The following is a 13,225-nucleotide window of genomic DNA, read 5'->3' as shown; positions in this document are numbered from 1 at the left end:
TACGAGGCCTTCTTCTTGCATATCATCTGGGATACTTACGTACCTATGATGGATGGGGATATGAGGCTGTATCAATCTTACTGAATACATATTGTAAATGTGAGTGAGACGATCCAGGGATCCTTTCCATGAGTCCAGCACACAGGAATTACCCGACAGAGGAAACCTGTCATTTATTCCTTCTATATCACTTACACTGACCACTTTTATTGCATTGTTATGGTTTTATTATTGATTATGTACGTTAAGATTTTTTAATCATATTTATATACCATTTGGGTGTGAGGGTACCCTCCCCCCCTTTTATTCCGTACTGGCTAGTAAGCTCGGGTCTCCCGGTGGGACGGGAGAGCCTGAGCGAGGCGCTTCGGTTGTTATTACAAGAGAGCCGACTGTCGGCCAAAACAGCCGGTACCGGGGTGAGCTGCACGCATGTCCCCGGTACAGCCACTTGAAGTCAAATGACGTACAGGTGCGTGATTTGGCGGCAAGTTTTAACATGGCACCCGCTAGCAGCATAAGCAGTCCCAGTACATTCAATGGGCCGTTGTATGCGCAATGAACGTGCAAAAGGTGATGACGCAATTTTTCAAATCACGCCACACCATAACGCACCGTACCACAATACCATGTATTCTGGCATGCGTGTTTCCTAGATACATGGGTGTGCCATTAAGAATTATTCACACCCACATGGTCACACCTGGTGTGTACAAGTCCTTACTAATCATTACTGTTTTACCAGTTTCTGGTTGGGTGAGGCACTGGTGATGTCACCAGGATCTCACAGATGCATCCTGGGAAGGCTACATCACGAGTGCCTTCCCCTTTAAATAATGTGCAAAGTCCAGGAAGTAGAGGGAAATGGATTCATCTGCCCTTAGTGAAAATGGCTGCTGTGAGAATAGGGAGTAGAAGAAGAAAAAAAAAGTCTCCAACAGTTAGATGTATGGATTCAGAAGTCAAAACAATCTCTTGTAATGTGGTAGAAGACTGACATTCTTTATTAAGTGTTAGCTGATTTTTGTTATATTACAGCAGTCTCTAATACTTTCTTGTAATACTGCATAAGCAGCTGTCGCTTATAACACGGCAGATGGCCTTAACACTCTATTGGAGAAGGTCAGCAGAATTTAGCAGTCTCTTGCAGGGTGTCAGCAAGTTTCTGATATCCAGGCAGTCTCTGTCAGATTTTTTAGATCCTTAAGCAGTCTCAATTGTGTTGTGTATAAGAGGTTGATGTGAAAGTGTCAGCAGTCTCTCGCTACATCGAAGCAGCTTTTAACAATTTCTTGTTACATTGCGGCAGTCTTCGCCAGTTTCTTGTTACATTGTGGTAGCTTTTACCAGTTGCTTGTCACACTGAAACAGTCTGTACCAGTTTATTGTTACATTGCAGCAGTCCCTGTCAGATTCTTTAGATCAGCGAGCAGTCTCATTTATGTTGAGTATCACAGCAAAAGACTTTTTGATGTGATTTGGTAAAGTGTCAGCAGTATTTTTGTCTTACAAATTTCTTGTTACATTGCAACAGCCTTTACCAGTTTCTTGTTACATTGTGGCAGTTTTTACCAGTTGCTTGTTACATTGAGGCCGTTTTTACCAGTTGCTTGTTACATTAAGGCCGTTTTTACCAGTTGCTTGTTACATTGAGGCAGTTTTTACCAGTTGCTTGTTACATTGAGGCCGTTTTTACCAGTTGCTTGTTACATTGAGGCCGTTTTTACCAGTTGCTTGTTACATTGAGGCCGTTTTTACCAGTTGCTTGTTACATTGAGGCCGTTTTTACCAGTTGCTTGTTACATTGAGGCAGTTTTTACCAGTTGCTTGTTACATTGAGGCAGTTTTTACCAGTTGCTTGTTACATTGAGGCCGTTTTTACCAGTTGCTTGTTACATTGAGGCAGTTTTTACCAGTTGCTTGTTACATTGTGGCAGTATTTACCAGTTGCTTGTTACATTGAGGCAGTTTTTACCAGTTGCTTGTTACATTGAGGCCGTTTTTACCAGTTGCTTGTTACATTGAGGCCGTTTTTACCAGTTGCTTGTTACATTGAGGCAGTTTTTACCAGTTGCTTGTTACATTGAGGCAGTATTTACCAGTTGCTTGTTACATTGAGGCCGTTTTTACCAGTTGCTTGTTACATTGAGGCCGTTTTTACCAGTTGCTTGTTACATTGAGGCCGTTTTTACCAGTTGCTTGTTACATTGAGGCAGTATTTACCAGTTGCTTGTTACATTGAGGCCGTTTTTACCAGTTGCTTGTTACATTGCGACAGCCTTTTTCAGATTCTTTAGATCCACGAGCAGTCTCAATTATGTTGAGTATCATCACGGTAAAAGACTTTGATGTGATTTTGTAAAAGTGTCAGCAATTTTTTTGTCTCAACAATTTCTTGTTACACTGAGACAGTCTTACTCTTTGCCAGTTTCTTGTTACACTGAGACAGTCTTTACCAGATTCATGTTACACCGAGACAGTCTTTACCAGTTTCTCGTTACACCTAGACAGTCTTTACCCGTTTCTTGTTACACCGAGACAGTCTTTACCAGTTTCTTGTTACACCGAGACAGTCTTTACCAGTTTCTTGTTACACCGAGACAGTCTTTACCAGTTTCTTGTTACACCGAGACAGTCTTTACCAGTTTCTTGTTACACCGAGACAGTCTTTACCAGTTTCTTGTTACACCGAGACAGTCTTTACCCGTTTCTTGTTACACCGAGACAGTCTTTACCCGTTTCTTGTTACACCGAGACAGTCTTTACCAGTTTCTTGTTACACCGAGACAGTCTTTACCCGTTTCTTGTTACACCGAGACAGTCTTTACCAGTTTCTTGTTACACCGAGACAGTCTTTACCAGTTTCTTGTTACACCGAGACAGTCTTTACCCGTTTCTTGTTACACCGAGACAGTCTTTACCCGTTTCTTGTTACACCGAGACAGTCTTTACCAGTTTCTTGTTACACCGAGACAGTCTTTACCCGTTTCTTGTTACACCGAGACAGTCTTTACCCGTTTCTTGTTACACTGGGGTAGATATACTAAAACTGTTGCACCCAGAATCTGGTACAGCTGTACCAGGGACTACTTTTTTCACAATTCTCGTAGGTAAGGCAGCCCATTGAAATGTTTGGGCTACCCCACACACAATGCACAGAAAGCGCACGCACAACATTGCACCTGCATGGGCCTAGCGAACCAACCAGAAGTTTGCAGCTTACAGCCGAGGCTTCACACACAGGCCTTCACTGTGTGGCGGGTTTGTGTTTGTGATACAGAAAAGAGTCATCTACAAAACTCCTGGGTGATGCCACATGAACCCGCTGACTGTGTGCCTCCCCTCCAACCTGCGATCTGATAGGGGAGGTTAGTGGCAAATGAGACTGTTTGAGTTACACAACGTGTGTCACATCACAGCGCATGCAGAGGTCACCCTGTCAACAGGAACCTTACGTAACCCCTTCCAGACCAAAAAGGTGTTAGATCCCCAACAACAGACACCCTTTTGAACTAAAAAAGTTTTTTTTCTTTTTTTTTGCTCCATCACATTGATGGAAAGTAAGAGACCAGAAGAATTAATTTTCTGCCAAATTATCGTTCAGATTGCATGACCGTGTCATGCGATCAGCGGCTGACAGATGAGGTCTGCAAACCTTCCTCCCACCACCACCACCACCACATGCCTTTACCTCAACTGGTAACCTCTAGAGATGAGCTACAGTGAGAATTTTCAATTCAATTTGCTAAAAACATAGTTAAAATTTGGGTGAACTGCATTAGTCAATGGGAAAGGAAAGATGAAGGTGGGTTTTGGTGGTTTTAATGGTGCAATGGGATTTAATTAACTTCTTTCAACCATCCTGGCCTGTTTTTTTTCACTATTGGTCTCAGTGTTTAAGGTTTTTTTAAGTGTACAGAAAGAAAATGAGCAAAATAAATAAATAAATAAAAACGTATAAATTGACAGAACACAAATCTACACAAAAAAAGGTAAAAACAAAAATACAAAGAACACGATAAATTAAAAAAATAAATAACCAAAAAAAGAAAAACTAAACAAAAGTCCTCTAAATAACAGAAGCAATGTTTAACGCAGATTTTGTTGAAGCCCTTTAAAGCAGGGGTCCTCAAACTTTTTAAACAGGGGGCCAGTTCACGGTCCTTCAGACACTGTCGGGGGCTGGACTATAGTTTGAAAAAAAAAAAATGAACGAATTCCAATGCGCATATTTTATTTGTAGTGCACAAAAAAAAACAGGAAAAACAATAGAATATTTGTTACATATATATATAAAACCACAGCGTGCCCCCTCTCGATGCCAGAGTGACCACAGCGTGCAGAGAGACCAGTCAGTGCACTTACCTGCAGCCGCGGCGTCTCCTTGAGTCCTCCCGCCTCCTCCTCGGCCAATGGCATGGGTTCGCCTTTCGGCCAATCAGGAAGCGGGTCTCAGACAATTTTCAATCGCTATTGTCACACAAATGGGTGGGCTAGGACGCAGTGCTCTGCTCCTCGGGTCCACCCTTTCCTGAAGCATATTAGAGCTTCAGTGAGTGACAGGTAGTCAGCCCCATGTCGATCCCGGCGGGCCGGGTTTAGGACCCTGGCGGGCCGCATACCCCAGAGGACACCCTTCATCCCAAATATACATACCCCAGAAGACACCCTCCATCCCAAATATACATACCCCAGAGGACACCCTTCATCACAAATATACATACCCCAGAAGACACCCTCCATCCAAAATATACATACCCCAGAAGACACCCTCCATCCCAAATATACATACCCCAGAGGACACCCTTCATCCCAAATATACATACCCCAGAAGACACCCTCCATCCCAAATATACATACCCCAGAGGATACCCTCCACCCAAGTATACATACCCCAGAGGATACCCTCCACCCAAGTATACATACCCCAGAGGACACCCTCCATCCCAAATATACATACCCCAGAGGACACCCTCCATCCCAAATATACATACCCCAGAAGACACCCTCCATCCCAAATATACATACCCCAGAGGACACCCTCCATCCCAAATATACATACCCCAGAGGACACCCTCCATCCCAAATATACATACCCAAGAAGACACCCTCCATCCCAAATATACATACCCCAGAAGACACCCTCCATCCCAAATATACATACCCCAGAAGACACCCTCCATCCCAAATATACATATCCCAGAAGACACCCTCCATCCCAAATATACATACCCCAGAAGACACCCTCCATCCCAAATATACATACCCCAGAGGACACCCTCCATCCCAAATATACATACCCCAGAGGACACCCTCCATCCCAAATATACATACCCCAGAGGACACCCTTCATCCCAAATATACATACCCCAGAAGACACCCTCCATCCCAAATATACATACCCCAGAGGACACCCTTCATCCCAAATATACATACCCCAGAAGACACCCTCCATCCCAAATATACATACCCCAGAGGATACCCTCCACCCAAGTATACATACCCCAGAGGACACCCTCCATCCCAAATATACATACCCCAGAGGACACCCTCCATCCCAAATATACATACCTCAGGAGGACACCCTCCATCCCAAATATACATACCCCAGAGGAAACCCTCCACCCCAGTATACATACCCCAGAGGATACCCTCCACCCAAGTATACATACCCCAGAGGATACCCTCCACCCAAGTATACATACCCCAGAGGATACCCTCCAACCAAGTATACATACTCCAGAGGATATTCTCCATCTCAACATACTTAGCCCAGAAGATACCCTCTATCCCCATACACATACCCAACAGGATACCCTCCATCCCAAATATACATACCTCAGAGGAACATACCAATATACAAACCTTCTATCCAAATATACATACCCAGAGAGTATCCCCACATACTAAAACATACTATAAAGGATACCCTCCATCACAATATACATGCCTCAGAGGATACCCTCCATCTCAATACACAAACCACATGTTCCAATAAACATACCCCAAAGGATACTATCCATTGCAATATACCGTACATGTTCCAGAGGATACCCTCCATCCCAATATACAAACCCCATAACATACTCCACATTACAACATACATACCCCAGAGGATACCCAATATCCCAATGCACATGCCCCCTATATACCCCCCTCCCCCATCAAACCCCCTATATACCCCCCTCCCCATCACACCCCCTATATACCCCTCTCTCCATCACACCCCCTATATACCCCTCTCCTCATCACACCCCCTATATACCCTCTCTCCATCGCACCCCCTATATACCCCTCTCTCCATCGCACCCCCTATATACCCCCTCCCCATCACACCCCCTATATACCCCCCTCCCCATCGCACCCCCTATATACCCCTCTCTCCATCGCACCCCCTATATACCCCCTCCCCATCACACCCCCTATATACCCCCCTCCCCATCACAACCCCTATATACCCCCCTCCCCATCACTCCATCACACCCCCTATATACCCCTCTCCCCATCACACCCCCTCCCCATCACACCCCCTATATACCCCCCTCCCCTATATACCCCCCAGATACCCCCCTCCCCCATCAAACCCCCTATATATCCCACTCCCCCATCACACCCCCTATATACCCCCTTCCTCATCACACCCCCCAGATACCCCCCTCCCCCATCAAACCCCCTATATACCCCACTCCCCCATCAAACCCCCTATATAGCCCTCTCCCCATCACACCCCCTATATACCCCCTTCCTCATCACACCCCCAAATACCCCCTCCTCCATCAAACCCCCTATATACCCCCCTCCCCATCACACCCCCTATATACCCCTCTACTCCATCACACCCCCTATAAACCCCCTTCCTCATCACACCCCCAGATACCCCCCTCCCCCATCAAACCCCCTATATACCCCCCTCCCCATCACACCCCCTATATACCCCTCTCCTCCATCACACCCCCTATATACCCCTCTCCTCCATCACACCCCCCAGATACCCCCCTCCCCCATCAAACCCCCTATATACCCCCCTCCCCATCACACCCCCTATATACCCCCCTCCCCCATCAAACCCCCTATATACCCCTCTCCCCATCGCACCCCCTATATACCCCTCTCTCCATCGCACCCCCTATATACCCCCTCCCCATCACACCCCCTATATACCCCCCTCCCCATCGCACCCCCTATATACCCCTCTCTCCATCGCACCCCCTATATACCCCCTCCCCATCACACCCCCTATATACCCCCCTCCCCATCACAACCCCTATATACCCCCCTCCCCATCACTCCATCACACCCCCTATATACCCCTCTCCCCATCACACCCCCTCCCCATCACACCCCCTATATACCCCCCTCCCCTATATACCCCCCAGATACCCCCCTCCCCCATCAAACCCCCTATATATCCCACTCCCCCATCACACCCCCTATATACCCCCTTCCTCATCACACCCCCCAGATACCCCCCTCCCCCATCAAACCCCCTATATACCCCACTCCCCCATCAAACCCCCTATATAGCCCTCTCCCCATCACACCCCCTATATACCCCCTTCCTCATCACACCCCCAAATACCCCCTCCTCCATCAAACCCCCTATATACCCCCCTCCCCATCACACCCCCTATATACCCCTCTACTCCATCACACCCCCTATAAACCCCCTTCCTCATCACACCCCCAGATACCCCCCTCCCCCATCAAACCCCCTATATACCCCCCTCCCCATCACACCCCCTATATACCCCTCTCCTCCATCACACCCCCTATATACCCCTCTCCTCCATCACACCCCCCAGATACCCCCCTCCCCCATCAAACCCCCTATATACCCCCCTCCCCATCACACCCCCTATATACCCCCCTCCCCCATCAAACCCCCTATATACCCCTCTCCCCATCAAACCCCCTATATACCCCTCTCTCCATCACACCCCCTATATACCCCCCCTCCCCTCCATCACACCCCCCAGATACCCCCTCCCCTTCCTCATATACCCCCTCCCCCATCACACACACCTTGGTAGTGATCCACCCCCCCAGATCTCACCGGTCCTGCAGCGCCTCCTCCAGATGGTGTCGGTGGAGAGGATCTGGCGGAATTTGCGGCACACCAGGGCCAGGAGGGGAAGCTGTGTACCGGGAAGGCAAGAGAAGATCTCCACCAGGATCTCCGGCGGCAGCTGCAGCAGAGAGCGGGGGGCCTCGTCCGCCCTGACCTCCTCCTCTTCCTCCTCCTCCACCGGAGCCCTCCGCCGGCACCCCCCGGCCTGACCCACCCCGCACAGCCGGGCGCACACCGCCATCCCTGACCGGAGCCTGCCTGACAGCGGGGCCCCGCCCCCTCCGTGCACACACCCGGGATCCGCCCACCGCTCCGCCTTCCTCTGCATCCTTGCGGATTAATTCTGACAGCGAGACACGCCCACCGCCCCGCCTGCTTTCTGCGCTCTCTGTGACAGCGGGACACACCCACCTTCCCTCCACCATCCACATCAGAGTATGCTTGGATTGCCCCGCCCTCTGGCTACACTGGAGGTTTCCTCGACACGCCCACCGCCCGTCACTGCCCTTTACTACAAACACTGACAGCTTCCAGGTCAGCCTTTTACCCCGCCCAACAACAGTACCGCCCCCTCAGTCTAGTAGCTTCGGCTCCGCCCACCGACTGGTGTAACTTCATCTCTTGATGACCCTTAAAGGTCCCGCCCCTGATAGACGTTGCGATACAAAATAACATAAAAGAGATACAATGTAACGATGTGAGACAAACACAGAGGACTATAGAGGAAGCGGGACTTCCCGGACAAGAAATAAAATACTTGCCCCGTGTGAGGATCGAACTCACGACCTTCAGATTATGAGACTGACGCGCTACCTACTGCGCTAACGAGGCGCTGATAACATTTATCTCTGATTTAACTGATCACTGATAGTAGAGATCATTCTTTCTGGTCCAACCTTGTTATATTCCTACAATACAGGATAATGGGGGTGTTTCTGAACATTTGCCTCCTCTACAGCTGCATTCGCACGTTGGCATTAGCAGATTTGGCGTGATTCTGCCCGCGATCTATGTATAAATGACAAATCGCCGGAAGCACATTTGAGATTTAATTCATTTAAATTACATCTAATACCGCGTTGCGGGTCTGCCACACAATAAACCGAGCGCCAATCGCGGAAACCCGCATGGTGTGAAGCATTTTACCCAAAAGAAGCCATTTTTTGGGGGGCGACGAGCTTCACCTGATGCGGGCTGCCGCCAATGCAGCGCGATTTATTTAGGTGTCATTCAAATGAAGGGCAGCTCAAATGTGCATCCCGCAATTAACCCCTTCCCGACTACCCGCCGCCTTTTTACAGCGGCAGGGTGGCTCTCCTACGCAAACCGACGTAAACCTACGTCGGACGCGCGCGGGAAGCTAGTGGGAGAGCGGGCACCGCCGGCGGCGCGCTCCCGCCCCCACTCGGCAGCGGGGAAGCCGAAGCACGGGTCAGGCGACTCTGATTGCCGCCTGACACCCGCGATCGCTCCCCGCTGAGAGAGAAGGACGGTCGACTGTTGTAAACACAGCTGACCGTTCTTCTCCCTGAAATGATCATAGAGCCCCTGTGATCCTTCTGTATATTTCTCTATGGTCATTTCAGAAGCCATGCCCTCCCTCCCCCCCACCCCCACACAGTTAGAATCACTCCCCTAGGCTCACATTTAACCCCTTGATCACCCACAGGGTTAACCCCTTCCCTGCCAGTGTCATTATTACAATAACAGTGCATATTTTTAGCACCGATTACTGTAGTAATGTCACTGGTCCCCCTAAAAGTGTCAAAATTGTCCGCCGCAATGTCGCAGTCCCGCTAAAAATCGCAGATTGCCGCCATTACTACTAAAAAAAAAACCAATAAAAATTACGTAAATCTTTCCCCTAGTTTGTAGACGCAATAACTTTTGTGCAAACCAATCAAAATACGCTTATTGCGATTTTTTTTTACCAAAAATATGTAGCAGAAAACAAATTGGCCTAAAATGTTAAAAAATTTAGATTTTTTAATTTCTTTTTTTGAGAATGTCATATAGGAGAATGTGAAAATATATATATTTTTTTCAAAATTGTCGCTCTTTTTTTGTTTATAGCGCAAAAAGTAAAAATCGCACAGGTGATCAAATACCACCAAAAGAAAGTTCTGTTTGTGGGGAAAAAAAGGACATCAATTTTATTTGGGTACAGCGTCGCACCATCGCGCAATTGTCCGTTAAACTAACGCAGTGCCGAATCGCAAAATAGGGCCTGGTCATTAAAGGGGCAAATCCTTCCCATCTTAAAGTGGTTAAACATTCACACTTTGAAATTGCAGGCAGAATCGCAGTAAATCCAACCGCGATTTAAAACGCCAAGGTGTGGACACAGTCTAAGGACTTGTTCACTCCAGGTGTGGTCTAGAAACGCACTTAAAATTTTCCTGAACCACATGAAAACGCGTTGCCTTTTGCAGACGTGCGCATATGTCAATAATCATTTAATGGCAGCCACCTCATCTGACCAACGCATATGCATTTGCGCCCATCAAAACGCATGATACCGCGGTAGTATGTGTTTTAGTGTGGGGCAAATAGAAATTCATGCCTGCACTTTCTTTTCACATTTCACATGCTTAGGGCAGCCAACTGGAAAGATTGGGTTGCCAGAAACATGCTGTGCTAAAACGTGCAAAAAAATACGCATGGTCAGAGGTGTGAACCAACCATTAAGCTGCATTTCTACTAGGGGTGTCACTGCCACTCTGCTGAAAAGCGATCAGCAGTTGAATCGCCTTACAGAGGCATTTGACAGCCAACATGTCACCTCTTCACATCTGCTTTAGCCCTGCAAATGGTGCATCTATAGGTGTGCGCAGTCTATAGCATTAGGGTCTGCACCCCAAAGCTCAAACACATATGCATGTGTTTGTGTGTCTAGATATATATGGCCCCGATACATTGATCTCCCTGCTGACACAGTGAAAGAGAAGTACGTAAGCACTTCTCTTATGGCAGAGCCGGTAAGAGAGAGATCTTACCCATCTCTACACCTGAACACAGAGCGATAATGTTAATGAGCACTAGGTGATTAGAGTGTGCCCAAGCACATCCTACACACCTTGTGCGCACGTAAACCACTGTGTTGCAACTGCATGCATTGGCAATGGTTGCTGTGTGTTTGCGGCACGACCCTGTTTGCTTGAATGGGTCACTTTCGGCAGCAGTACTGGCAGCTGAACGCAGTGCCATCTTAAGAACATTAAAGGCCCCTGGGCAATGCAGTGCACTGGGGCTCCGCCTACACAATCACCCACGAGAATAAAAATGAAAATTATTGATGATATTTATTGGTACAGCAGTGCCAGGCTAATGACAGCTTCCAAGTTTGATGGCTGGGTCCGGTGAACACACACACGGACGGGAGTCACTCGACTGTCCTGTGTGTTCCTGTGGAGGAGGACAGGCATTCCTGCAGTTGTGGGCTCCCCCTCCACGGCCCAAGTGGCCTGACAGCAGGGCAGGACCGACAGACGCTTGCCACCTGCTAAGTTCGGCGGCGGGATGCACACGGGAATCGGAAATAATGCTTGGCCGGGTCGCTGGGCAGGTGGGGCCCCCCAGGCAAGTGGGGCCCCCGGGCAACTGCCCAGCGTGCCCATTTAGTAAGATGGCCCTGGCCGAATGCAACACGGGGGATCGTTTTTGCAGCAAAGTGTCGCAGCTGCGGCATTTGTACACCCCAAAGCCTCAAGGTCCTTAGTGCATTTTATGCATTGAGCTAAAAAAAAAAAGAAAGAAAACCTTCTCTGCTGCAGGTTAAACACAACCTGTCACCCCCCCCCCCCCCATTCTTAACTGAGCCTGATCCAATCCAGCGATCTGCACAAGAGCCGCTGTCTCCCTCCTCATTGAGAAGATTGGTAGCTGTGGGAGCTCCAGTCCTTCAACTCCAGTGAAAAGGGAGAAGAGGGCGGGGCTAGGTCCCGCTGTCTGTGTGGAGTCCACACCAGTGCCCCCATGGGAATCGGTTTCCTATTGGGGGCACCAGCAAGAGTGCAGGTAAATATAGACATGTTTGTTTAAAAAAAAAAAAATTCCTTTATAACCACTTTAACCTCTTCCTACTGGCTGTACACATATAGGAGGCCTCTCGGTGGGTGGACTTTAATGAAGAGGGGTCCAATCTATGCGTCCCAAATGTAAACATTTCCATGCTGAATTTTCATTCGCTATTGTGACACAATGGGTGGGATCGGGACGCACTGCTCTGCGCCCCGAGCCCACCCTTTGCTTTGCCCTATTAAAACCTCTGGCTCTAATCAGGTGATGTAAAAAAAAAAAATCCCCATTAAGCTCCATGCGACCGGCGCCCTGCATGCAGATTAGGGGGCCGGACGCATGGATGGGGGCAGCGCCCCTGCGCCCCAACACACCGGCCGCCACTGCATAACACATAATTGCAGCATAAAAAGCGTGCGCTTTAACACCCACATACCGCACATATGTGTCACTGGGTGCCCAGTGTTTCTGTTTTGAGAGCACCCTCATTGCACACTTCCATCACAGAGACTGAGACAGCTCTTGGTCCTATTAATGATTGGTAGGTGGCGGGACCAACTGCCAATCATGTGACCACTGTGACAGCCGATCCCAGTGCTCACATGATCTGCTGATCTTTCCCACCTCCCCAGCATTCCAAACTCTTTTATTAGGTTCACATCTATGCGGCTGTCGCAGCAGATTGCATTTTGCGTGTAATAGACTTCAATGGACCGTAAACATGCGTTATGCATTTCTGAATGTACACTTCAATATTTGTATTTGTGTGTTGCATTTCTGAATGTAAAAAAATAATTTCCAGCAATAAAAAAAAAACAGAAAAAAAATAATCGTGTGGCCCCCATCCCCCCCCTCCCCTCCCGTCACAATCCATACCAGGCCCTTTGTGAAAGGGGGACACACAGGAAGGGGGGGGGTCAAAAGCAGGCAGAACAGGGAGAGGGATCGGTGTCGGAGAAGCAATAACAGGAATGATGCACTGTGTCTCTCCCTGCAGCAGCTGAAAGCTGGTAGGAGAGGGAGAAACTGGCTTTCAGCTGCTGCAGAGAGCCGCACAGGGATTCCTCCTATAACTGCCTCGCCACCCGACCACACCAATTCCCCGTGCTGTTGGGGCCCCCCTGTGTGCCTGGGCCCCCT

General features: G+C 48.5%; 1 protein-coding gene across 2 annotated transcripts in view; it reads right to left on the bottom strand.

The window, feature by feature from the left end:
- FBXO31 (F-box protein 31) overlaps positions 1 to 8,550 on the bottom strand; it is a 54,876-nt gene extending 46,326 nt beyond the window's left edge. The window contains exon 1 of one of the 2 annotated variants that reach the window (XM_082269590.1): positions 8,054 to 8,550. In XM_082269590.1, the coding sequence (XP_082125716.1) occupies positions 8,054 to 8,396 (343 nt within the window). In that variant the 5' untranslated portion in view covers positions 8,397 to 8,550. The remainder of the gene's footprint in view (positions 1 to 8,053) is intronic. The other variant, XM_082269591.1, reaches the window with a different exon arrangement.
- Between the last annotated feature and the right edge of the window lie 4,675 nt (positions 8,551 to 13,225).

Source organism: Pelophylax lessonae, assembly GCF_965119305.1.
Source record: "Pelophylax lessonae genome assembly, chromosome: 10".
In the NCBI taxonomy this organism is placed as follows: domain Eukaryota; kingdom Metazoa; phylum Chordata; class Amphibia; order Anura; family Ranidae; genus Pelophylax; species Pelophylax lessonae.
The sequence above is the reverse complement of the archived record's forward strand: the minus strand, read 5'-3'. Positions and strand labels throughout refer to the sequence as shown.